This window comes from Mesocricetus auratus, unplaced genomic scaffold, assembly GCF_017639785.1.
Source record: "Mesocricetus auratus isolate SY011 unplaced genomic scaffold, BCM_Maur_2.0 Super-Scaffold_100009, whole genome shotgun sequence".
NCBI lineage: Eukaryota > Metazoa > Chordata > Mammalia > Rodentia > Cricetidae > Mesocricetus > Mesocricetus auratus.
Genome location: NW_024429193.1, coordinates 16,361,223 through 16,388,110, shown reverse-complemented (window position 1 = coordinate 16,388,110; position 26,888 = coordinate 16,361,223). Strand labels below are relative to the sequence as shown.

The 26,888-nt window shown below is 42.1% G+C and overlaps 1 protein-coding gene across 2 annotated transcripts; it reads right to left on the bottom strand.

Moving 5' to 3' along the window:
* Positions 1 to 5,228: 5,228 nt before the first annotated feature.
* LOC101833537 (guanylate-binding protein 1) lies at positions 5,229 to 26,536 on the bottom strand. 2 transcript variants are annotated; one of them, XM_005081952.3, is made up of 11 exons: positions 26,402 to 26,536; positions 24,159 to 24,364; positions 21,778 to 21,905; positions 19,220 to 19,329; positions 18,739 to 18,935; positions 17,806 to 18,054; positions 16,494 to 16,774; positions 15,587 to 15,799; positions 8,612 to 8,714; positions 7,904 to 8,391; positions 5,229 to 6,129 (listed from the first exon to the last, which is right to left on the bottom strand). In XM_005081952.3, exons 2-11 carry the CDS (start codon positions 24,346 to 24,348, stop codon positions 6,046 to 6,048), a joined length of 2,043 nt encoding a protein of 680 aa, XP_005082009.2. In that variant the 5' UTR covers positions 24,349 to 24,364; positions 26,402 to 26,536; the 3' UTR covers positions 5,229 to 6,045. The 2 variants fall into 2 exon arrangements, with proteins under 2 accessions (XP_005082009.2, XP_021089592.2); XM_021233933.2 differs by lacking the exon at positions 15,587 to 15,799.
* Positions 26,537 to 26,888: the final 352 nt, after the last annotated feature.

Below are 26,888 nucleotides of genomic sequence, written 5' to 3'. Positions count from 1 at the left end.
TGGAGTGGGGATTGGGTGGGGAGTTGTGGGGGCTGGTGGTGGGGTGGGTATGGAGGGGAAGGAGAGGGAGCTGGGACTAACATAGGAAGCAACCTTGTTCCTAATTTAAATATATAATAAAAAGTGTAATAAAAAGATAAAATACGAGCAAGCTTTGAAAATAAAAAATTAATTTAAAGATGAAAAAAGACATAAGTAATCTCTGATGGATTAACTCTTGAAGTATGTGCTGAACTCTCACTGCATAAACCTGCAGTCTGTAGCAACTTCCCACCCTAGTTTTTGAGAAAGATTTTCTCAGTGAATCTGGATTCACAGATTTGGGAAACTCACTGATTAGTTGCCAGAATAGTTTTGTAGAATCCCTGGGATTTCCAAAGCAATAGTGCCTGCAAACAAAGATACCTGTGCCATATCATTTCTGATCCACATGCCTTTAGGATCCAGTGTCAGGCTGAATGTGAGTGGTGAGAATGGAAGCCCTAGGATTTTTCCTAGGTCAAAGGGGCAAACATTTAGTGTCTCATTAACTGTGATGCTGGTGAAGGCTTTTGTAACTGTTCTTTAGTGTCTTGAAGAAGTTGCCATCTGACCTGTTTTGGTGGTGCATAACCTACAATCCCAATACCTGGGTCGTGGAGAATGAAGATTTGGTGCAAATTTATGGGTAACCCAGGCAATGTAAAAAGACCCTATATCAAAACAAAAAACACAACAAAAAGCAGCAAACATCTCCAAACCCAAAAGCAATGCTCTGGGGATTATTTTATGGGTGTCCTGTCAGGACATTTATGTAATTGTTTATGGAATCCAGCATTTTGTTTAGTCTTCTTAAGCTTTCAATGAATTGAATTAAATGTTTTGTCTTCATTTTCCTTAGGATAAATCAAGCCTGATGTGCATTAGTAGATTTCCTGGCTGATATTTTATCATGTTGTTTTGCATCTAATTTCATGAAAGATATTGGTCTGTGGTTTCTCTTTGTACTGTTTTTTAACAGACTTTGGTACCGAGGCAATGCTATTCTCACGTAATGAATTAGAAAATGCTTCCTCCTCCATTTTCTGAATGAAACTCAATAGAATTTATATTATTTCTTCTTTTCATGTGCAGTAACAGAAAGCCTCCTGGATCCAGACAAGTAGTTGCAGATGGAGGTTGGACTGTACAACAGTGACAGCTGGTGTTAAAAAGTCAAACTTGGCAAAGCTGACTCACCAGGCACTATTGGGGACCATGACAGGACAAAACCAGGGCTTTGGTGACTGAATGGTTGTATCTGTAACTTTTTTTGAGACAGGGTGTCTCTGTATTGTTTTGGAGGCTGTCCAGGAACTAGTTCTGTAGACCAGGCTGGTCTCAAACTCACAGAGATCCGCCTGCCTCTGACTCCTGAGTGCTGGGATTAAAGGCGTGCTCCACCAATGCCCGGCTGTATCTATAACTTTCTAAGGTACTACTGTTATGCCTTCTTAATAAGAAAATATTTCCACATCCCTTTGGTGGTGTGTTTTATACTTTGTCAGCATGTATGGTCAGGAAGATGATCATAGGCTGTGTAATTTTGATGAACAGAAATAATACTAGGATATTTCACATTACTCAGACAGGCATGGGAATTTCACTCACAAACAGTCTTTTATACATACAAGCTAACTCAGACTTCAGATCTAATTTAAATCAGGCTGGTTACCGCTGGAGACAATATTTGGTCATCCATGGAGACAAATCCACAAGGTCATTTCCACATGTGTTGTGCTGATTCAAGGTCAGAGTTTAAAGTAACTTAAGTCTGCATGTACTCCCAAAACTCAAGGTTCAGCCAATTGTTTACTTGTTGCCTGGGACCCGGCACTGACTTACAACTATATGTAAGGCCACTTGCTCACTGCCTGGTGATTAGGACATTCCTAGCCTGAAAGAAACTATGGAACTTACCTTGGGGGTTGAGAAGGAGTCAGGCCCTAAAAATGTAACTTATAATTGTCCAGAATTGGGCTGTGGGAAAGAAGAGCCAGGGGAGAAGGCAGTGTGAGGCAGAGAACAAGAAGGCAGAGGCAGCAGCAATGTGGGGAGGCAGACCGTCAGAGACAGCAGACAGCAGCAGGGATGAATGCAGGGAAAAGGGACCAGTCAAAGAAACACACCCTGAGCAGAGCCAAAGAAACCACTTTGGCCCTGCAACCAGAACCAAAGAAATGTACCCTGACCCTGAAACCAGTGCCAAAAGAACACACTTTGTCCCTTGTTGGGGAAGTCTAATGTCAATAAAGCACTGTTGAGCCAATAGGGAACCAAGATAGGAGGGACTAGGAGTCCAGGAGGACTCTGGGAAGGAGAAACACAGGAGAGTCGAGATGTAATGCCGCCATGGGGTAGGAAGCCCAGAAACTTCTCCAGTAAGAGACATACTTAGATTAACAATTATGGGGTAATTACTTAAGTCAGAGCTAGCCAGTAAGAAACAAGCAAGGGCAATAGCTTCATAATTAATATAGCCTCCTGTGTGTTTATTTGGAACTGATGCGGCTCTAGAACCCGGCTGGCGGGAAGGCTTCTCTCAAGAAAAAAGCCTCTCTTTACAGTCCCTGGAATCAGAGTCAGTGAAAGAAATGCACCCTGGCCCTAAAATTGGAGCCAAAAGGCTAAATAGGACCAGAGAAAGAAACACACATTGGTGCTGAAACCAGAGCCAAATCTGACTCTGTGCAGAAAACTAACCAATCCTTGAGCAGAACTCTAGCCAATCTGAGCTCTGCACTAAAATCTGACCAATCCCCACCCTGGAAGCCCTAAATAAACCATGTGTCTGTTCAGCTTGTGTTTGTTCCCCCAGCCTGGCTGTCCTCTGCCACTCTGGCAGAGGGCAGCCACTTTCCTGGATTCTTCCCTTCCAATAAACCCCTTCAATGAGCTTTGGGTGAAGATCTTCTTTTGCTGCTGGGGCAACGGAGCAGAGGTGAGCAGTGCAAGCAGGGCTGTAACACTTTTGCTTGGGAAACCTCCCCTTGGCAGAGCAGAGTTGTTTGCTCCCCACTCTTGGGAGCAGAGCTGAACTGAAGCAACTTTGCCCAAATAACCTCCTGCCAAGTGGAAAACTGCTACATTAGGCATACATCCCCAGCTGGAAGACCCTGTCCTGCCGGATGGAGCCAATACACTGGGGAAGCCTTTCCCTGAGGCAAGGCTGTAAGCTGCTAAGCTTACTGAAACCTGTGGTGGTCCTTGGCTCCCGCGCTCCAAGATACCTTTCCAACTGAGCTGTGTAACACTTAGTATTCTGTGACTCCCGAGCTCCAGGATACCTTTCCACTCCAGTGCCAGAATACCTGACCCATCCCAATCCGACCAAAATGGCAACAATGAAGAGGAAGAAAGATGGCAGCAAAGTTGGGGCAGAGAGAGAGAAGGAGAGAGCAAAGAAGAACATGTAGACTAATTAGGGAGAAACTGCTGAATAGAGAACATTGGGAAGAGAGATAGAGAGATTTTTCAGAAAAGACGTTTCAAGATAAAGAAAATAGAAAGTTACCACCAGATAGTGTCTGTGTTTCCTTATCTTTTCCCCCTCAGATAGAAAAGTCTAACTCTTGCCACATTTGTGGATTTTTTAACATACCCTGGTGCTGACTGGGGGCTGGACCCTGATAGTCAGCTACAAGTAGCTTTTAGATTTTTTTAAAAAACTATAAATCTAAAATTTAAATATAATTCAGGTGACCTTGTTTATCCTAAAAGAGTATGACAATAATAATGATAATTAATGTGACAAGATCTTGAATCACCCTGGGGACACACATTCAGGCATATCTGTGGGGGGGGGTTCTTGTTTGGGTTAATGGAGGTGTGGAAACTACCCTAGCTGAGGTCAGAGAATTCCATCATCTGGAATTTCTGTCTAAACAAAAAGGAGCAATTGATTGAACCACCAGTATTCATGTCTCTGTGTCTTCTCACCATGGATGGATGCAACATGGCCAGCTTCCTCATACTCCTGCTACCATGATTTTCCTGTCAGGATGGACAGTACACTTAGACTATGAACCAAAATAAACCTTTTCTTCCTTCAATTGATTTTGTGAAGTATTTTGTTGGTGCAACCCAAGAATAACAATATAGCGAGTTTAGTGCTTTATGTTTCTTTGAGGAAGGAGTTGACTTATCTGAATTGTCAATGTTATTTACATGGAGTTGTTAAAATGCTTATTTTAAAAAATAGTCTTTGTTGATGACAAATTGTTTTCATTACATACATTTATTATATACACTGCTGTGTCATAAAACCATATCTTGTTTGTTTGTCATATGTCTCTATGAAAGACCTCGGCATCAAAGCACCGGGCACCGAACCGAACCCTCTGCCCAAGAATGGGGCCAGACCACGGGATGCAAAAGCAAGAGGTGGTTTATTGAGTACACAGGCACCTGCGGATGCTACTGCAACTTGGGTGCAGAGCATACTGGGCTTGCAGGGAGCACAATATTTATAGAGTTTTAATGGTTACATAAGTATCAGCATAGCAACAGGTATTTCATTGGCTCATCTTGGGGGCAGTGGTAGTTCCCACAGACTAGGTTTCCTGGTATTACCTCATGAAAGACCCTGGCACACTTCAGAAATTATTATCCGGGTCCCATGACTGTTCTGGTGATCACAGACATCCTGTTTGACATCCTGTTTGAGGGCGAGGCACCTGGTCTGGGTTTTCCCATTAGGCAACAGCTTGGCCTTGTTTTTCTTTTCCTAGGGGGCCCTAGGTAGGGGTCTTTCGTCTATAGGCAGTCAGGAGGTGTATATCAAAGAAAATGTATGTTTGTCTTTCTGAGACTGATTAAATTTCCTTAGTATGATTAAATCTGGTTGCATCCATTTCCAGAAAACAGCATGGCCCTGATCTCAATTTCTTTCCATATTACTTTTAAAGCAGGGTCTCTCAGTGAACCCAGAGAGTTGACTGTGCTGACTGACTAGTAGACCCCAGTGATCCTATCTACCCTTGCCCCAACTTCAGTGCTAGGCTTACATTTGTGTACCACCAGGTAGTTTGCTATGTGGGTGATGAAATCAGAATTTATGTCCTCATGTTTGCACAGCAAGCAGTTTACCCACTGATCTACAGCCCCCAAATGTTCTCAATTCCGTCAAAATCTGTTAACCACTTACTTTGCACTTCTTGCAGTTGTGATATATTTAGATATACTCATTAATACAAAGAGCTGATCAGAAATAGGGGAAAATAATCTTTATTCTTCTTGGGTAAAAATCAACAGGATTTCACATACAGCTGCTAATCATAGGAAAAGAGTAGTGTAAGTTTATGGTTACAGATAAATCATTCAAATACCTTTGATATCTGTAGATCACCGATCATCATATAAAATCCATCCTTAAAGTTACTGTTCTACATTATGCTTAGTTCATCATCTTAGTACATAATCAGTGTCAACAGTTAAAACTTAGGAATGTCCCATTACAGCGTCAATCTACATGAACTGAAACATTCCCTGGACCTGTGATTCAGCTTCTTGTCATGCTTAATGGCTTCTTCTCTTTTGTTGTAGATAATATACATAGTACTATAGGTCTCCATGCAGGTGTCTTGATTTATAATATAATGTGTCGATAGGGTTATCCATCATCAGTGTTCTCAAATCAAACCATTGCTGAAAGGTTGAACACTTTTGATATAATGGATAACTTTGCATTGTAGGAAATGAAGCTGGCTATTTCTGACCTACCACAGTCCTGGACAACTTGGTTCCAAGTTATGGGCCAATGATTAAGAATGTGTTAAGTGTTCATTTGTATCCATGAGATCATCTGAAAAAAGTACTTCCTGCTGAGTAGTGCTGTTGGTACATCCTCTATGGTAAAGATGTCAGTGGAATTCTTGATGCACAAACTTATATGAAGATAAATTTGATTTCAAAATTCACGCTAAATATTTTTGCACAGTTTTTTTCAACTAGAGTCACTCTTCTTCCCAGTTCTGTACCCTAGTCAGCTCTTCTTCGAATGGCAGAGTGGCTCAGCTCTTTAGGCCTTTAGCTTATGAAACATCGCTTTTCCTTCAAATGTCTTAATTCTTCTTTAAGTTTTATATTTTCCTCCCGTTCCTGTGAATAAAGCTAAAAAGTGACAAGTAGAGATGATTCATTACATTGAGTAGATCCTTATGTTCTATGTGGTTTCCATAATAATATCTTTATTAACTTCTTAAAATTTACTAAATCTTAAGTTTTATTATAATTTTAAACTGTTTTATTTGTAAGTAAAATTTAACGTTCAGTGTGTTGCTTTTGCTTATCCTTTTTTGGAATTCTTTAGCCTCATACCCAAAATGTGCCTTTTCTTAGGCAGCTGTGGTCATTTTTCTTTGGGGTTATTTTAGCTAAGAAACAGTTCCATTGATGAACCTAAGTTACCAATGTTGATTTTTTTTCATCGTTGACAATAACCTCTGAGGAAAGCATGTGTTTGCCTTCAAATTTTATTGCCATAGACTTTAATACAACCTCCTACTCACCCCTTATATAAACATGCAACACAGTAATGAATTCTGAGTATCTCACTAAGGCTTTGAATCTTTCTCTAAGAAATATAGTTGCGTTGGAAGTGGGGGTGTGCCTGAGTCAGGAACATCTCTGCTGGAGTCTCAGGTATCCATGTCAGAGCTACATACAGCACTGTTCTGTAATACCAGATGTGGAAGGCACATATACACAGATCCTTGAAACTTAACAGATGTTAGCCAGAAAGACTATCTGAGTGAGCTCGAGATTCTGTAAGAGAACCTGTCTCAAAAAATAAATTGGGGATGACAGAGAAAATTGAAAGTAGATCTCTGGCTTTCACATCCATGGGCAGAGATGGATAAGCACTAACATGCACATGCATGTGTACACTCAGAGAGAGAAAAGGAGAGAGAAAAGAGGAGGGGTAGGAAGGAAATTTAGTGTGAGCTTTCACAAATTTGTAGCAGGGTTACAAATGATAGGTAAGAATATGAGAGTACCAGACTGAAGATAATGAATTTCCTCATCTAACTCCCAAGTAAACACAAATTGAGAGCAGAGTACAGGAAAGAGGAGGGACAGACAGACTGTCACATACTTATGAGAGTTAAATAGTTCCTCTCCTCATAAATATTCTCTTAGGACTAAACTCTTACCATGTGAGAAAGAAAAACTACCTTCGTGAATTCCACTATGGAAAAACCAGTTCAGTCTAGTGTACATATCTTATAGCTAGTTTTTGTTTGTTTTTTTGAGACAGAAGCTATTGCTCTGGTCAGTTTTCAAATCCCTATATAGCTGAGGATGCCTTTGACCTTTTGAATCTCCTGCCTCCATTTCCCAAAGTACTAAGACTGTGTATTCTTTTAAACATAAGTGAACCTATGTCATAGGTTAGTTCTTCGTTCACAGAGTCTTAAGAAAGAAATAAAGATATAACACAAAGAGAATAGCTGAATTATACAGCATATAAATTACTAAATGACTTAGTATGACACCATTAAACATTACTAACTTAATCACCAGACATGGGAATTAGAGTATCAAGCAGGTATTTAGGAATAAACAGCACAAGGGAGCAGGCTTGATCAACCTTTAGGCTTCATTACATTTAAAGATGAAGAGAAATGGAGAGAACAGAAGGCTGGATAGATGATTCAGCAGTAAAGAGTGTGTTACACACTGGAATTCAGTTCCAAGCAACCAAGTCTGGGAGCTCACAAGCTCCTATAACTCCAGGTTCAGGGAATCTGACTCCCCCTTTGGGCCTTAACAGATGCTACATGAACATGTGCAAACACACACACACACACACACACACACACACACACACACACACACCTTTAAAATATTTTTAAATGGACAACAACTTCAGTAATTTAAATACCTGGCAAACTTTCTCATAATCATTCTGTGTCTTCGCCATCTTCTCAGTCAACTCTTTCACACGCTCCTTGTGACTCTTTTTCACTTGCAGCAATTGTTCATTCTTTTGGTGCATTTCTTGCATCTGGGCCTGTGTTTTCTCCATCGTCTCAGTCAACTGTTTGATACGCTCCTCATGATTCCTTTTCTGTTGCAGCAGCTGTTCATTCTTCTGTTGCATTTCTCGCATCTGGATCTGCACTTCCTCTGTCTTCTCAGTCAACTGTTTCATGCGCTCCTCATGGGTCTCCTCTCTCTGTTGCAGCAACTGTTCATTCTTTTGTTGCATTTCTCTCACCTGGGCCTGTCCCTTCTCCATCATCTCAGTCAACTGTTTCATGTGCTCCTCATGGGTCTTTTCTTTCTGATGCAGTAGCTGTTCAATCTTCTGCTGCATTTCCTGCTGTATTTGTACTGTAGTCTGAGCAGCTTCAGCTTTCACATGCTCCACTGGGAAGGCAATCAAGAAGGAAGGTGTAAGTGAGCCGTGTGATGCTCTCCTCCTCACCTGCTTCATTGTTACTGCTGACATCATAGTACTACTCATGTCTGATACTAGACAGTGAGGCACAGTTTTGTTCTTTTAGATCTGCTGTAGCTCCCAGGTTTACAAGTAATTTATGCACTCCACAGATTTCAATGGCATGTAGTTCCTTAACTTGTGCCTCACCTTCAATGTTCTTTTCCTTTTCTGTCAGATCCTGGTCTATCTGTAGAATTGTGCTAATCACATCATCCTTGGATTGCAAAAATTGTTGCAGAACTTCTTCAGCCTTCAAGTACAGAGAACATGAAGTAAACTTCAGGAATGTCTACAAACATTTGTGTCTATCTCCCTACCCCCATTTCCTATAGTGATGCCTCTTGATGCTAAGATTCCTGGAACAGAAACAGGTACAAGGCACTCATTGGACCCCCACAGGACTTATTTTATTGCAAGCCTGTTTTGTACAAAAAATTATGGTCCTTCTAGACTATGAACTCTAACTTTGGAATTAATGGTGCTGTGGTGATAGATGGGATGAGTTTGCTGTAGCTTTTATATTGAACAAAAAGATCTGAGGGAATGATTAAAAGAGGATACTGTTGTTAGATCCTAGGTAGCAGCAAGAACTACATTTGGTCCCAGGACATTCTTCTCTAAGCTGTTTTCCACAATTTTCTGAGGCTGAGTTGCAAACCCAACCCCCTGACAGGTGTCTAGAATAAGGTTACTCCACAAACAAGCCACTCCCTTCTGATTGGTTGGCCCCAGCACTGGCCACAACAACCAACCACAGGAATACCTTATAAGCTAAAAGTGTACTACCGTGGAAAGTCACCAATGTTTCTTCCCATATTACATTCTGACTGAATGAAACTTGGGAGCTGTTTCTTTCTGGTTTTCTCCCTTAAAACTATTGCCCCTGCCTTGGGGACATTGTATGGATCCTAAAACCAACCCCTTCCCTGATATATCAGGTTTTTAAATAAATTTTCATCCTGCTCAAATCCTGCCTTTGAGGTGAATTATTTTTGGATTCTCAGACCCTAACATGTGGGACCTTGTCTGAGATCTGATGATCCACTGGTTTGAGCCTCTGGCTCAGTTGACTACTCCTGACTTGTGGGGCAATCTTCAGAGGTAAGCACTAGAGGTTTTGTGGTCTGTGAAATCTTTTTCTTGGACCCAAGAGAGGAGAAAATGAGTGCAATATTGTTCCCTGGACCAGAGGGAGACTAGAATCATCTCAGTATCTCCTTGGGCCTCTGGGCATTGGGAGTATCTGGGGCAACTGGTCTGAGGGACTCAGCTGAAGAGGTGGCTGATCCACTTAGTTCTGAACAGGACCATCTACTGATACCCCGTCTCCCTGGACTCTGTCTATGTCACTGTGGTTTCTCCATCTCTGTCAAATTGAACTCGGCTTCACTTTGGATACTCACTATTTGTCTCCTCTCTTACTTTGAGATCATGGAGCAAACTCCATCTTTGTGCCACTCTAACTCCACCCTAGACCACATCTTACAGCATTTTAAAGTCTTCAAGATGAAGGTCCAGGCATCAGGAGATTCTGTCTTCCCTGGAAAGCTGCACAGTCTCTCACAGCTCAGGTGGCTCTCTTTTGGAGTCGACTGACCTCCCAACTGTAACCTCTCTATTTCTCTTGCAGGCCACACAAGAATATTTGGCAGCCCTGACCACCTTGACCAAATGCCTTATATAGTGACCTGTGTGTTGTACTTGGAAGACTACCCAAAATAGCTCCAATCTCAAATGTGAGCCTAATTAGATGGAATGTATTCTGTCTGCCCTGTTAAACCTCAGGTTCCTATCTTACCACCCTATGAGGAAGCCTCCTGCCTCTTCTTTATGAGTGTACTCAAGAAACAGAGAACTCAGAGGCTTCCAGTGTTGCCTCTGCCTGTCTCCCTCATAGGCCTGCTCAGGCTCCACGTCTTTCCCTGCCTTCCTTCTACCAAAAAGCTGAGGGCAACACTGTATCCACCTTTGACTCTGATTCCCTTTCCTCACTACACACACCCATTCTAGGATGCCTTACCAGCCTACATGTGGATGCCTGGAACCCATGTCCTGCCCTTGTGGCAGGCCCCTCACATACAGGGGATTAAAACAATGGGGAAACCAGAACCTGGAACCTTATTATGTGTACACTCCCTTCAGTAGTAGTGACATTTATAACTGGAAAGCTAGACTCTCACATTCAGTGAGAAGCCCCCAAGGTGTCCCTGTTAGAAACCATTTTGCATACTTACCTTGCACACCTGGAATGAAGTTCACCTATTCTTCTTAGTGAAAAGAGGAAAGACTATCGAGGGAGGCTAGGAAGCTGGAACTGGAGAGGATGGAAGTCAACCACTACATCTGCTGCCATTGCAGCAGCTTTCCCTTCTCTGTGGACCGACTGGAACCCCAGTTCAGGTGGAGGTAAAGAGTCCCTGAGAGTCTTTCTCCAGACTTTATTGGGTAGTCTCTGGGTGGTTGCAAAGCAACCCACAAATTTGTCCAAACACATTCATATAGTACAGGAAACCAAGGAGTCCACAGTTGCTTTTTTTGGAACAATTGATGGAAGTGTATCTCACCCATTTCCCTATAGACCCAGTAGCAGAAAAAATAGGATATCAACATAGCTGTTTTGACTCCATCTGCATCTAACATTAAGAAAACAGCGTCATTTCAGCCATACTGAACCTCTTAGAAGAGAAAGTGGGTGGTACCCTTGAACGAATTGGTACAGGAGACATCTTCTATGAACACCAGTAACACAGACAGTGAGATCAACAATTAATAAATGGGACCTCCTGAAACTGAGAAGCTTCTGTAAGGCAAAGGACACAGTAAGCAAAACAAAAAGAAGGCCCAGAGAATGGGAAAAAAATATTCACTAATCTCACATCTGACAGAGGGCTGATCTCCAAAATTTACAAAGAACTCAAGAAGCAAGTCTCCAAAACACCAAAGGATCCAATTAAAAAGTAGGCTACAGAACTAAATGGCTGAGAGGTACCCAAGAAAGTGCTCAACATCCTTAGCCATTAGGGAAATGTAAATCAAAACAACTCTGAGATACTATCTCACTCCTGTTAGAATGGCTAAAATTAAAAACACCAAGGACAATTTATGCTGGAGAGGATGTGGAAAAAGGAGAACACTCCTCCATTGCTGGTAGGAGTGCCAACTTGTTCAGCCACTTTTGAAATCAGTACGGAGATTCTTCAGGAAAATGGGAATAAACCTACCACAAGACCCAGCAACTCCACTCTTAGGCATATAACCAAAAGATGCCCATTCATACAACAAGGACATCTGTTCCACTATGTTCATAACAGCATCATTTGTAATAGCCAGAACTTGGAAGCAACCTACATGCCCCTCAACCGAAGAGTGAATAGAGAAAATGTGGTACATTTACACAATGGAGTACTACTCAGCAGAAAAAAACAATGGAATCCTGAAATTTGCAGGCAAATGGATGACACTAGAGGAAACCATCCTGAGCGAGGTAACCCAGTCACAAAAAGAGAAACATGGCATGTACTCTCTCATATATGGATTTTAGACATAGATCTGGGTAGTGCCAGCCTACAATCCCATGGCCAGAGAGTCTGGGAAATAGAATCTTCATTCAGTAGCTGATGGAAGAATAGGCAGACTCCCATGGCTAAGCACTGAGCTGAACTCAAGAAAGCCAGTGAGAGAGGGAGGACTTATTACCAAAGGGATTAAGACTGGGCTGGCTTAAACCCCAGAAACAGCTGACCTGACAAGGGTTAGCTCTGGAATCCCAGACTGATGCCTGGGAATCCAGCATGGGACTGATCAAGACCCCCTAAATGTGGGTGTCAGTGAGGAGGCCTAGGTAATCTATTGAGCCTTCGGCAGCAGATCAGTACCCATCCCGAGTATTCACATGGACTTTGGACTCCCATCCAACAATGTGAGGTGCACTCTCACCCTGAACTCTTGGGGGAGGGTCTAGGCCCTGTCCTGGATGAAATGACAGACTATGGTCACCCCCATGGAGGGCCTCACCCTCCCTGGGGAAATGAAAGGGTATGGGGGGTTGGTGGGAGGGCATGGGAGGAGGGGAGGGAAATGGAGAGGGACCTGGAATTGACATGTGAAGCAACCTTGTTTCTAATTTAAATTTAAATAAAAAACCTATCAGTAAACAGGGAATTGCACTCGCTCTGGGGGCTGCTGCAATAGCTAGCCAAACGGGGTCCCTGTCATGGGTGGATGAACAATCATTAAACTTTGCTTTTGAAGTTTGGTGGGTCTGTCTTCCTGGTAGTCTCTAGGGACTTTGCAACTTGGGCACAACAGTAAGACGCACATGCTCCTCTAACTCTTGCCCATGCTCCTGTGAACAACCCAATGAAACTCCTCATTGGAACACACTCACCCCCAAAGAACATGGAAGTACTTTGGGCTACTTGGGAAGAGGAAGGTGTCGGTAGTAGTGAGAAGGGGACAAGAAAGGGGGGTTAAATAGATTCAAAGTATACGTGAGTAGGCAGTGAACTACGTCACTAGCCAGGCCCACTTTTGGGCATGGCTAGGGGGCGTTACGGGGGAAGGCATAAAAGACAGCACACAGGAAGTCTTGGTCTCTTTTCCCGGAGTTCGGCTTCCGGTTCGGCAGCGGAAAACTACTTGGCTCATCTGGGTTACTTGTTTGGTATCTTGTGAGTAATTTCTACAATAAATACTTAGTTTTACTTTCAGTAAGTGTGTCGCTTATCGTTACAGCATCATTTGGAGCCTCAGCAGGGGGAGATGGTCAAGCAAGCAGGCCTCCACAGATTGGAGACCTGTTGGGGACAGATTCTGCTACAAAGAAATGAGTGTCCTATTTGTAAGGGATTTGGACATCATCACGGGGACTGCCCCAACTGGTCAGAGAAAAAAATTAGCAGTAAAGTCCTCAACCTTGAAGAAAAATGAGGAGGTCAGGGCTTGGTCTCCATCCTGGAGCCCAGAATAACTCTCAAACTAGAGGAATGTTTGTAGCTGTCCTAATGGACACCAGGCCAGGGCATCACTAACCCCACCCAACAGATTTTCATCCAAAGGTTCATGGGTACCCATAAACTACTGTAAGAAAGGTCAGTCTAAGGAGAGGCACGGTGACTCATTCCTTCATAGTGATCGAAATGCCCTTATTACTTCCTGGAGTGAGATATGCTGCAAAAACTGATCTTCAAAGACTTTACCATAAACATAGAATTCTCCCCACAGAAGGCTCCAAACCCTGGAATATTTGTTGCTCTTTGCCTGGGGGAAGAATACCTCTTTAATCCACAGGGGAAGGGAGACAAGGAATGTCAAGCAAATCCCTCTACTGAAGAAGCTCCAATTAAAGTTAACACTGCTGTGTCCAGATAATAACACCCCTGAATTCACGCAGCACTTAGTCCAAATCATAGTGCAACTGAAACCAGAGGCCCACACCCAGATATGTTGTTCACGCCACTATGCCCGTATATGAGCTGCCACCTCCCACCCAAAACCTCATAACTAAAAACCAGGAGACCTTACCTGGGTCAGAAATCACCAAAAGGAGTGTTTGCAGCCTCTCTAGAAGGTACCGCATACCATTATTTTGACCAACCCCTCAGCAGTGAAAGAAGATGAAATTAAATCCTGTGTACTTCACTCCCATTTAAAGCTAGTTCCAGACACATGATCCAGTGAGGACAAAACAAAACATGGACTATATGACCCCACCCACAGGACCCACTATAGCTAAGACTCATTTCTACCTTACTTTACTATTCTCCCTAATGGAATTGATAAATGCCAACAATCCACATATATCAGTCCTGGTGTCATGGTCCATATCCCACTGTAGGGATTAGACTATGATTGCAAATGTTACCACATGTGGGTTCCCCATGTTCCGTGTGTATCTCTGCATCCTGCTTGGTTGGAAGCCCCCTGAAGGATCAGGGGCCCCACTGATAGAGTTATGAGTATTAAGACTTCGGCTGTGGGCACCCCTTTCTGTAGACTGACCTGGCAAGAAATTCATTCTATGCTTTCCCAGTGGACAAACCAAATTGTGGGGAACCAGAAGATTATTACTGTCCCTCCTGGGGATGTGAGTACACACGGGGCATGGGGAAAGAAGTATGGAAGGGACAATGACATGAGAAGAGAGGGACACTGATCTGGCCAGCAGGTGGGAAAGCTAAGCCTGGCCCAAATAACGGTTTATGTTGGTTTGTCCACTGCTTGGACAGCGAGAAAGACTTGGGGACCCAGGATGTTCAACCCGGTCCTCCCAGAAACTGGCATATTTTCAGCATTCAGAAGTTTCACCCACAGGAGGGATGGATACTAGAACCTATTGCACCTAACTGAATATTGAACCCTGTTCAATATGGGGGAAAGGTTTTAGGCCCTACCACCATACCTACTCAGGCTCTTCAAGGAGGAAGGACAGTGACCTAGACTCCAGTCCCAGGCCGGCCCAACAAAGAGAGCCCTGCAGCCCTTATCTCAGTATATATAGTAGGTATTCAACATCTTAAACTCCTGCTATCCAGATCTCACACAGAACTATTGGCTGTGTCTTGAACCCAGACCCCCCTATTATATTGGGATAGGCTACAGAGCAGAAATGAGTGCCAAGAAATATCATATTAGAAACCTGACATCTCCCTGATTTATCGGCTTTTAAAATAAATTTTTGGCCTATGCAAACCCTGTGTTTATGGTGGAGTATTTATAGATTCTCAGACCCTTTCAGAATCAGGCTGGGTAAGAGTGACAGACAAAGAGACATGGAATGATATTACCATGTCAAGTTATCTATTAAAACTAATTCCAAGGCCAAACTGATGAATTATAAGTTTTTTTAAGGGCCTATCATTGGGTCCTTTGTAACACAAAAAAAAATCTAGCTGAAACAGGATGACAGTCACACTGGTAGTTAATGTTGTTTATCATGTGAACAATCGTTAAGGGAGTGCACTGTCTCTGAGTAAGCAGGGCATATCAAGTATGATAACCTTCACGTATGTAATGTTGAAGGAGCATATGCCTGGAATGCAAACACTAAGTGATGTTTTGGGTTCACTCTGCTGTCTGAAGGAGGTCAGCAGCTTCCCAGAGCACACATATAACCTTGGTTACCTGAACCCCCTTCCTGGGTTCCTCATAATATTTTTTCTTGAGCTCCTGTGTCTTCTGGATAAAAAGATGGTATCCCCCTGGTTTATAATAAAAACCTTGCTTCACATCTTCTTCTAGTGGACTGAAAATATCCTGAAGCAGAGCTGAGCAGCGATCTGAGGATGCCCATTCATTTTTCTTAAGGAATTCCTCTTGCTTTGTTTCTAGCTCAGCCTTTGATTAAAAATGAAAAGAACATAATTAAGAAAAGAAAGAAGCCTGAGTTTAGAATTTATGATGCTTTTCTCAAAACAAAAACAAGTTCGAAGCCAGCCTGGTCTACGTAGTGAGTTCCAGGACGGCCTCGAAAACCATACAGAGAAAGCCTGTCTCGAAAAACAAAACAAACAAACAGAAAAAAAAGCAAAGGAAAACTTATAAGCACTGACTATGCCTTCATGTTTCCTCTGATGCCAGGTTTTTACTGATGTCATCCTTGCTCCTTGTCAGTGGAGTTTACAGCTTTAGAGATAAACTGATTTCAGACTGGGCTCGAGATACCACGTGAAATAAACATGACTCAATGTTACTTTGCTTCTGATAGCTCAAGCTTAAATAGCTTTGCTATTGGATTGAACATTGGATCACTCTACTGACACTGGGCATGCAACTTGATCAGGCACACAAATTACTTTTCTGTACTTAATTCAATGAAGGGTGAATGCTACTAGCTTATTTTGAAAGGAGAAATATTTTAAAGATTTGAGTCTATGATAATCCATTTTTGCTGTTTAGTATGATTATTAAGAAATAGTTGTTGCTACTTTAAAATCTAGTAAAATATGCCAGCCTCAAACACTGATTTCATTTACTCACAACAAATTGCCTTCCAAAATCTACACCTAGGTAAATTTGAGAGAAAAATTACCACTAATTTTGTCATGAATACTTGATTAACATCTTTGAAGGAATTTTCCATGAAGATCTTGATGGCTTCTTTCTCACTGGCCCTGTGCAGGCTCATCAGCTCCTGGAGGGTCTCTGTGGGCAGTTGCAACTTCTGGCTCATCCTCTGGTCATAGTGAGCAATAGCCTTTTGCACTGCAGTTGCATTCTCTGTCTGGGACAAAGCCAGGACTGCATTCTCAATGCATGGCAGACCTCCACTGCTGATGGTGTTCACATAGGTTACCACCAAACTCTTTAGTCCTGCAGCCGGAAAACAGATAACAAAATTTGCTACAGATGGATGATAACAACTCTATTCTGTTGGGATGGGGGAAGTCTTTCTGTGTATATGTTGTCCAATTGGTTGATAAATAAAGCACCATTGTCAAATAGGGAAGCAAGATAGGTGGGACTAGGAGTCAAGTAGGAATCTGGGAAATGTAGTCAAGAGTAGAGAGTCTCCATGTGATCCCAGGAGGACAGAACACAAGTCTGATGTTCTCTGTAAGATAAGACCTTATAAAAATATGTATTAGTAATTATGGGTTAATAATTGAGTCAGAGCTAGCCATTAAGAACCCATAGTAAACAGCCAACAGCTTCATAAATAATATATTGTCTCGTGTGTGGGGCCCAGGCAGATGGCAGAAAGAATACATGTTGCACTGTTTAATTCTGCATGTCAGTTACTGATAAGCTAAAACATCAGTGTCCTTAGCATCATTTGGAAAAACGACAGACAGAAACATTCCAGCCTCTACCTCACATTGATGAGATTATACCTTCCTCTGTGAAAAGATACTCTCATGAGATGTGAGAGCCCAAAGGCTAAGAATGCTGGATGGAGATTACATGAGCTTGTGTCTGTGGAACGTTTGTGTCCCTTTCATTGCAAGCACCATGAGAACAGGCTCCATACCTGTCATGTTTGTCTGTGTGACTAGCCCTGTCCATGGTAAGCATTTTAATTTAGTAATAAAACATACACTCGCAGTCAAAATTCTCCATCAGATTGATTAGAATAAATTGCTTTACCCAATAAAACTTTACGTGTATGCTGATGTGAAAATGACTAGCTCTGTGTGGATTCTATGTACTGATACCTAAACTTGAAGAGCCACCCTTGTTTAGTTGCTGTCTGGTGAATGCAGTTTTCTAGAGTAATTTAAAACGTTTTTTCTTTTACACCCTTTTCCTTCTTCCCAACAAGAAAATCAAAGCTGAAGTTGGTCATGGCTATCTCATGGTAATGTGGCCTAAATGGTGAGCAAAAGGACTAGGAAGAGACTCACGTGGTCCATTGACCTTGATGCCTCCTGAAAGTGTTTTAACCTTGGAAGAGTTGAACAAATAGGAACAGAACTCTGCCACTTGTTCCACAAAGTTGGAGTGCAGGTCTTGATCCTGCAGCGATTCCAGCTGGACAAGCTTCTTCCCATGCACTGGCTGCTCAAAGACAAAGCATTTCTTCTTTGGGAAGAACTTATGGATACAGAGCTGAGGCAGATTTAACACTTTTACTTTATCTTTTTGGCCAGTACCTAAATAGAGCAAAAACAGGATTTTCAGCAAGGACATGGAAGGTGAGTATACATTTTTAAATTTGGTCACATGAGCTTTTGTAGCATAATAGAAGCTGAGGTAGGAGGATTATAAATTGAGGCCGGCCAGCCTGGGTCAGACAATGAGACCCTAAAAACACAAAGCAAAAAAACAGAAAAGAGGAGTTGTGCTTGCTTTAAGGATTTTCAGGCTAACAAAAGGTTTACTGCTTTGTTGGGCTTATTTGCAAAATAAAGAATACTTCATTCTAAGTATTCAACCCACTTAGTGTATACGTAAACTCAAGAGTACAGTATCATTTGATTTCCAAAGACAACTGGAAGATGGGGGTCACGTTTTTCCAACATTTGTACTATAATACTTTTAACAACTTACCATTTTCAAATATATCTTCATATGTACTATATTCCCTGCTTCAATACAAAAACAAATCTTAATAAGAGAGATGGAATAAATCAGTATACAGGGAAAGATGAAAGACAAATACATTTGTTCTTAGTGAAAAGAGAGTCAATCTTTTAAATCATATATTAAGTATTAATTCTTAGGAGCAGCTAGCTAGAAGAAATAGAAACTGCAGATACATGAAAACTATACAGAGAAAAATCTGAATTCTGAGAGGATTAATTGACATCCTCATTTGGCAGTTTTAGGTCTCTTACCATGTTTAAGATTCAGGGAATTCTCTAGGTATTCATCTGCAGAGATGGGTTTCCCATTTACTTTCAGCTCAAGAGAGAAGTCCCTCAGAGCCCACACAAAGTCCGGGAAGAATCTCACAAACTCATGTGAGTCCTGCACCTCATCCTGTTCAGGTGAGGACCTTGATCTGATTCTGTCTGTCAGCTCTGTCACATAGCTGAGCAAGTTCATTAAGGAAATCCCACAAAACAACCACAGAACCAACCGAAACTTCATGGTCCCCATTCCACATAATCCCACATCTTCCTGGAACCTAGCCCTTACCCTTCATTTGTCTAGTGCCTAACATGAGTGTGAACTATAGGTAATATATGCAAGGGTTTTGTTTGTTTGTTTGTTTGTTTGTTATTTCATTAAGCAAGAGCCAGAATTATGGAGCTGGTTCATGACATTACGTCACCCCACTCTTTCTGGTGTCATTTTGAACCTCAAAACGGATACTGCAGCTGGTCAATGGCCTGCTGGTTGATGGCTCCCATGCTGTTGTACACAAAAGTGCTGCTTAGAAGTATAGCCAGGGCAAAGATCCAGCAGTCATTCTGATTGTCACCCTGGAAGTCAGAACACACATGAGTCAGGAGTTTGTCATGTTCTCATGTCACTTTTTAGATCAGCAATACAATATACAAAACAAAAGGAACACTAAAACCTAAGGATGCCATCCACAGCTCTTGATGGATGAACATTCTTGTGACTCTTGGTTTTATTTGTGATGATCATTCCTGGTGCTGCTTAGCCTGCTGTTAATTTTAGCTACCACCCTGATGTTCTGCAACCCAGTCCTGTGACAACCTCCCTCATTATTGTAGGCTAAACATAGCACATGTTATATAATAAATATCAAAAGGATGCTATGTTAGAGTTAAAACTCTTATTGAAAACTGACAGTCTCAGTGAAAGACTTGGTGGGTAAAAATGCTTGCTACCCAGCCTTGGAGCCTGAGTTCCATCCCTAGAAGCCACATGGTGGAAAAGAGAACTGACCCCACATGCTTTTCTCTAACCTTCACATCTACATAATGGCACATCCATCAGGGCACATGCAATGCGTGTGTAGGCAGATGCTCACACACACTAAATTAATACATAAATAATAAGGGTTTTTGTTGTTGCTTTTTTCATTATTTTTATTACATTTTTTAGAATAGATATTGCTCCACATGTCAATCCCAGCTCCCTCTCCCTCCCCTCCTCGTGCATCCCCCCACCATTCCCCCAACCTCCCACCCCATCCCCACTCCCTTCCACATAGGGGATATCCAGAGTCTGTCATTTTGTTCAGGGCAGAGTCCAGGCACTCCCCTAAGAGTCCAAGCTGAGAGAGCATTCCTCCTTGTGTTATAGACACACGAAGTCCATTTGTATGTCAGGGATAAACTCTGATCTACTGCCCAGGCCCCCATAGGTTGCTCAGGCCTCCTCACTGACTCTCACACTCAGGGGGTCTGGATCAGTTCCATGCTGGCCTCCCAGCTGTCGGTCAGGGGTCCAAGAGCTCCCCCTTGTTCAGGTCAGCTGTTTCTGCTGGTTTTGCCAGCCCATTCTTTGCCGATTTGCTCATCACTCCTCTCTCTCTGTCACTGGGCTCCAGGGATCCAGTTCAGTGTTTAGCTGTGGGTGTTTTCCTCTGCTTCCATCATTCACTGGATGAAGGTTCCAGGATGGCATATAAGGCAGTCATCAAGTTCATTATCAGGAATGGGCATTTAAGGTAGTCTCTCCACTATTGCTTAGTTTGCCAATTGGTGTCATCCTTGTAGATCGCTAGAGGTTTCACTGATGCCAAATCTCTCTTTAAACCTATAATGACTCCCTCTATTATGGTATCTCTCATCATGTTCTCCCCTATTATTCCCCCAACTCAACCTTCTTGCTCCCCCATGACCCACTCTCTCCTCCTCTTATCCCTCCTCTCTTCTTCCCAGCTCCCTCTCCCCTACCACCCCCCAGCCATGTTCCCAATCTGTTCAGGAGATCTTGCCTCATTCCTCTTCTCTAGGGTACCATGCATATCTCTCTCAGGTTCTTTCCTGTTTCCTAGTCTCTTTGGCAGTGGGACTATATGCTGGCAATTTTCTGATCCATGTCTAAAATCCATAGATGAATGAGTACATACCATGTTTGTCTTTTTGTGACTGGGTTACCTCACTGAGGATGGTTTCTTCTAGTTACCATCCATTTGCCTGAAAATTTCAAGGTTCCATTGTTTTTTCTCCACTGAATAGTACTCCATTGTGCAAATACACCACATTTTCTCTATCCATTCTTCAGTTGTGGGGCATCTAGGTTGCTTCCAGGTTCTGGCTATTACAAATAATGCTGCTATGAACATAGTGGAACAGATGTCCTTGTTGTATGAATTTGCATCTTTTGGATATATACCTAAGAGTGGAATTGCTGGGTCTTGTGGCAGATTGGTTCCCATTTTCCTGAGGAATCTCCATACTGATTTCCAAAGTGGGTGTATGAGTTTGCACTCCCACCAGCAGTAGAGGAATGTTCCTGTCTCTCCACATCCTCTCCAGAATAAATTGTCCTTGGTGTTTTTTGTTTTAGCCATTCTGGCAGGGGTAAGATGGTATCTCAAAGTTGTTTTGATTTGTAGTTCCTTGATGGCTAAGGATGTTGAGCATTTTCTTTAGTGTCTGTCAGTCATTTTAGACTCCACTATGGAGAATTCTCTATCCTGAACATAACACATGTAGCAAAGACACTAACATAGACAATTAACAAATGGGACCTCCTGAAACCAAGAAGCTTCTGTAAGGCAAAGGACACAGTCAACAAGACAAAAAGGCAGCCCACAGAATAGGAAAAGATATTCACTAACCCCACATCTGACATAGGGCTGATCTTCAAAATTTACAAAAAAACTCAAGAAGCAAGTCTCCAAAACACCAAAGGATCCAATTAATAATAAGGTTTTTAAAGCAGCATGGAAAACAGGGTAGACTATTCAGAGATCAGGGAAGGAATTGGAAACTGCCCCCAGTCCTTACTTTTTCAACATCTCCCAGGCCCTCAGTGTCAAGCAGAGCCAGTGTGTGGCCTGCCTTCTTGGGATGAGGCACACACCACATCCAGATCCCCTTGGTGTGAGCCTGCACTGTGGAGCCCAGAGAGAAGCCTGCAAAGCAGAGAAGAGAAAAGAGGATTAGATGTGTAGGAATAAGAGCTTCCTGGAAGTGATAAAAATTAGGACAATCCAGTTAGAAACATGTTTCAGTGGCTAAATGTGCCTGCTGCTCTTGTAGAGAACCACACTTCAGTTCTCAGAGCCTACATAGCAGCTTACTCCTGTGTATAACTCTAGTTTCAGGGAATATTATACCCCTTTCTAGCATCTGTGAATGCCAGGCATTTATGTGATACATAGGCAAAATACTCATGCCTGCAAAATTAAAATAAATCTCTATTGAAAAATCAGCACAGTCACCAGGCGGTGGTGGTGCATGCCTTTAATCCCAGCACTCGGGAGGCAGAGGCAGGCGGATCTCTGTGAGTTCGAGGCTGGGCTGGACCGACAGCCTCCAAAACAATACAGAGAAACCCTGTCTCATAAAAACCAAAAAAAAAGAAAAAAGAAAAATCAGCACAGTCAAGTCAGGAGAATTAACTGAAACCAAAGATTTACTGATATCACAATTGGAGACATAACATAAATTCAGTTTTCACATATGCAGATGCAAGTCACAAGACCTCCAAATTGCACCAGGGCCACATAGGAAATGGTTTGCAGGGTCAGTCTCTCATGTGCAGCTCCTGAGCTTTCTGGGTGGGGGACTGTGAGAGTAAAGCTGAAGCAACAATGGAGACCGGGAGATTTAGAGATGCCAAGACTATGGGATGTCCACTGGGGAAAACTAGAGTCAATGTGTGGACCTGGCCCTAAAGAGAGCACTCGTGTCTTATAAACAGCAGAGCCTGATAGACAGGGTCTACAAGCTGATGCCTACAAGAGGACACCACATATCCTATATACTGCACGTGGAGCTACAGCGTTTCGTATTGTTCTTCTGGGTTGAGTCTTGCTAAGGTGTGTTCTGTCCTTCCTATCCCCCTGAACGCTGTAAATGGGAATGTTTGTTCTGTGCCATTGTATGTTACAGGTTGCCTTGAATCTCAGATGGGATGGTGGACTTTGATACTAGAACTCTAAGACTGTGGGGATTTTTGAAGATGCAGCCACAGCATTTTGGGGCCAGGAGTAGAATGTTATGGTATGAAGGTAAATGTTCTTCACAGGTCCATGTATTTGACCACTTTGTCCCCTGTTAGTGGCACATATGGAAGTATTAGGAGGTAGGACTTGGCTGACAAAGGACGAGCCTTTGGAGGTTACTGCTGGCCTTGCTTATGGCCCTCTACTCTCTGCTTCCTGATCAGCCACGGCATGAACAAGACACAACCTCCTACCACTAAAGGTATAATCCTGTCTCCCCTCCCATAGTGAATTAATATCCCCTGAACTGTGTCTTCCTTTTATTGTTTCATCAGGCATTTGATCAGTGATGAGATGAATACAGCCCAGAAAACCTGAAAGCCTCGACTAAAACGGTGTCTCTATAACTATATTCATGCCAGCATCATTCAGAGCACTCACCTGTCTTGTCTACAGGTGAGTGGAGGATAAGATTTTTGAAACGCTTTTCTCATAGTGACAGACCTTGAAGGTGTCATGTTAAACGAAAGAACCAGTCACAAAAATCAACATTTTTTATGACTCTACTTATATGAGATTACTAGGACAGCCAAATCCATAGATAAAGCATGTAGAATAGCGGTGCAGGTGGCAATGAGCTATTTCTAGAGATCAGTGGTGGAGATACATAGATGCACAGTTTTGTGTAATACCACAGAACTGGATACTACACAGTTATAAGGACAAATGTTATATAATATAGCATAGTAAAAAAAGTCAATAAGTATTATATAAACAGTATAAACAGCCTCTTTTGACCATAAAGATCAGTAGAAATTTGATGTCATTCTATGATAGTTTTAGCAATACCTTAAAGTTTATTATCATATAAATTACCTTTATTACTGCCTTTCTCCATCTAGGAAAGTAACCAGTTGCACTTTTAGAAGGGAAAATACCGGTTAGATGTGGTGATACATGTTGTAATCAGGTCCCATGAGGCCAAGGCTAGAAGATCATGACATAATTGCCAGCCTGGACTATATGCTGAGCTAAAGGCCTGCTGTGCTATACAGCATGGCTTTGTCTCAAAAATAAAAGTAAACAAAGTAACAGCAACAAAAATATTCTGAACATCCAACTGCAACAAGAAGATTAAATTCTTCACACATTCATTCAGGAAGCAGACAGTGTGAGTGTACTCTTGGGACCCAGCACAGCTGTGTTGGTGTCACTCACCTGTTTTCTTCCCAGCCAGTTTGTTCATCAAGTAGGATTTACCTGTGCGGTAGAGGCCAACAATGGCTACCACTACCACAGGCTGTGTGATGTCAGACAGGATTCCCAGAGCCTCCTGGTTGGCTATCAGTTGACCTTTCACATTCTCGATGAGGCACATGGGTCCTGGCATGTGGACCTCCGTGGCCATTGCGCTGACTTGTCCCCTGTGTATAGAGGGACAGATGAGACTAGCTAGAGTCTTATTCTTTCTCTTAGAAGGAAGAGTATGAAACTCACAAGAAAACACAGCACTGTTGTGCATCAGGCACATAGTTGAAAGTAACCTGTGTGATATTAGAATCATATAAGATATTATTGAAGAATTTCACTTACAATATGACCGTGACAACATTCTCCTGTTCACAATACAAATATAATTAGTCAAATATTCATTTATTCATTAGTTTACCATTCTAACTAATAGAGACCTATGGAGTTAATGCTTCATTGTTTGATTCATGCCCTTACAATGATTTCTAGATGTTATAAAATATATTTATTCTGTGCATCTGAATAGTTATACCCATGTTGTGGCTAGAATTTCTAGAGATTATACAGTGTATCCAAAGTATCTATCCTAGTAGTTATTCTCATGTGACATATAGTCCCTATCCACAGAATTAATCGCATTGTCATTCCAGCAAAAGAACCAACATAATGTGGTTTTTGAAAAACTTGTAGATGTGACAGTGTTTATTCCAAACAAATGGCTTCACAAGAGCAGTGCCTTGAAAATTAAGCTTCATTAACTATGAAAGAGCAATGAATAAAAACTGGGTTTAGACTCACAGCAAATGAGACTATACCAAACGATGCAAATACTGAATATTGCACAATGCAACAGTGTTGTAAATCGCGAGAAATTGGGGAGCTGATGGTTCAAATAATGACTTTGTGCCATTCTCCTTAAGTTTTCTATATAGTTTTCATCTGGTAGAAAAAAAATGAGAAATGCAAAGAGAAGGAAGAGAAACACTGGGAGTCATAGTATGACCAGGCTGAGCAAAGCTGTCAAAGAAAATGTGATGAGTGAGAATGGTTTCTGGACTAAGGTTCTTGTTTCTAGAAGACAGAAAAAAGTACCTGAGGGCCTGGAGTTGGGGACAAGGTAATCAGACTTTGTCCTCAGTCTTGTGTGTCCAGGAATCTTCTAAGAAAACCCTTCAGTTCTGTATAGGGTCTGAGCCTTCAGGGGAGAGTTAAGGAGTCCAAGGACATGGGGAATGAACCAATCTTATGAGTTAATGAGTCAATCAAGGAGGAAATTCAATTGACCGCCATGATCATATGTGATGGTGACTGACCTCCATCATCTCTCACTCTGGGTTTCAGCTGTGAACTGAGGTTCCCAGAAAACATCCATAACTATGTCAATGAACCTACAAGGATGACTGACTAATTAGAATTTTGTATGATCGTGGAGATTGGAATGCTGCAGTGTTTAGAGCCAGAATTTCCTAGGTTATTTTTAGCTGCCTCCGTGTCCATTTCTTGTATGAGAAGGCCTGTAACAATCTCCACCAAACTGCCATTATCTGCCTGTCCCATATTGCCACCAATGTATCTTAAAAACACCTTGATCTATGACTTTCTTTATCCTATTGCTACAGAAACTTCAAGAAATTTGCCAAGTTGGAACATGCTTTGTGTCATAAGCTGAGCTTGTGTTCTGGGGCCAGTGGTCACCCATAGTCAGCTACAGAATAGACCACATCTTTCACACACTTTGTGTTCCTACAGCAACACAGCATTCCCTCTCTTTGTCCTTCACCAAGGCGGTTGCTCTTCCCACGCCTCATTCTGTTTCCCTCTTGGTATCAGTCACAGGCAGCCCTTTCAGCAGCAGTTCGGCTCCATGCTGACCACAGTCATTTCACTGTGTCCTCGTCAGCACAGACAGGTGAACACCAAGGAAGACGGTCTCAATGTATATCCTGCCCTGTTGCAGTCACATGTCTCCTTGTCTCTAACTCAAAATTAGAATAGTGGTGGCATTTACAGTCTGGCTGCCCTGATGATATCTCCCAGGATTTATCGGCCTCTGTGCCCCAATCCTGCTCAGGAGCAGACTTTTCTAGTCATAGTAGTTTTAAAAAGTGAGTTAACCCTCAAAAAATCCATCTCGTTCCTGCGCAGGCTTGTGACCACAAATTCTGAAGCAGAATTCTCAAGACTTAGCAAGGTTAAGTGTCTCTTCTTACCTGCTGTTGCTGGTCAGTATGGATGGAAGTATTCTACCTCTTTTCCTTTATATCCTCCTGTAGTCCTGTGAGGCTTTCTGAATTTCCCCAAGTGAGCAAATGATGAAAAGCACTGTAATTTGTATAGTGGAGTGAAGTTCAGAGAAACCAAAACCATTACATTAGGTCACAGAAGTAAATCAACAGTGGTGTAAAAGTTCAGGGAGGAATTTCCAGGATTTCCCAACCAGAATCTTCAATATTTGGTTCAAAGAGAGCTTGAACCCACTTATTATTTAAAACCATGCCACAAGAGGGAGCCCAAGACTGACACTGCATGTATCGCCAGGAACCAGTGCAGAGGCTGGATAGCCCAGTGATGCAGGATAGAAACAAATAATAAATAAATAAATAATATGGAATAATGTTTAGTTTATGTACTGCTTAGAACATCATAGATGAGGTTATGGAATATATATATATATATATATATATATATATAAAATCT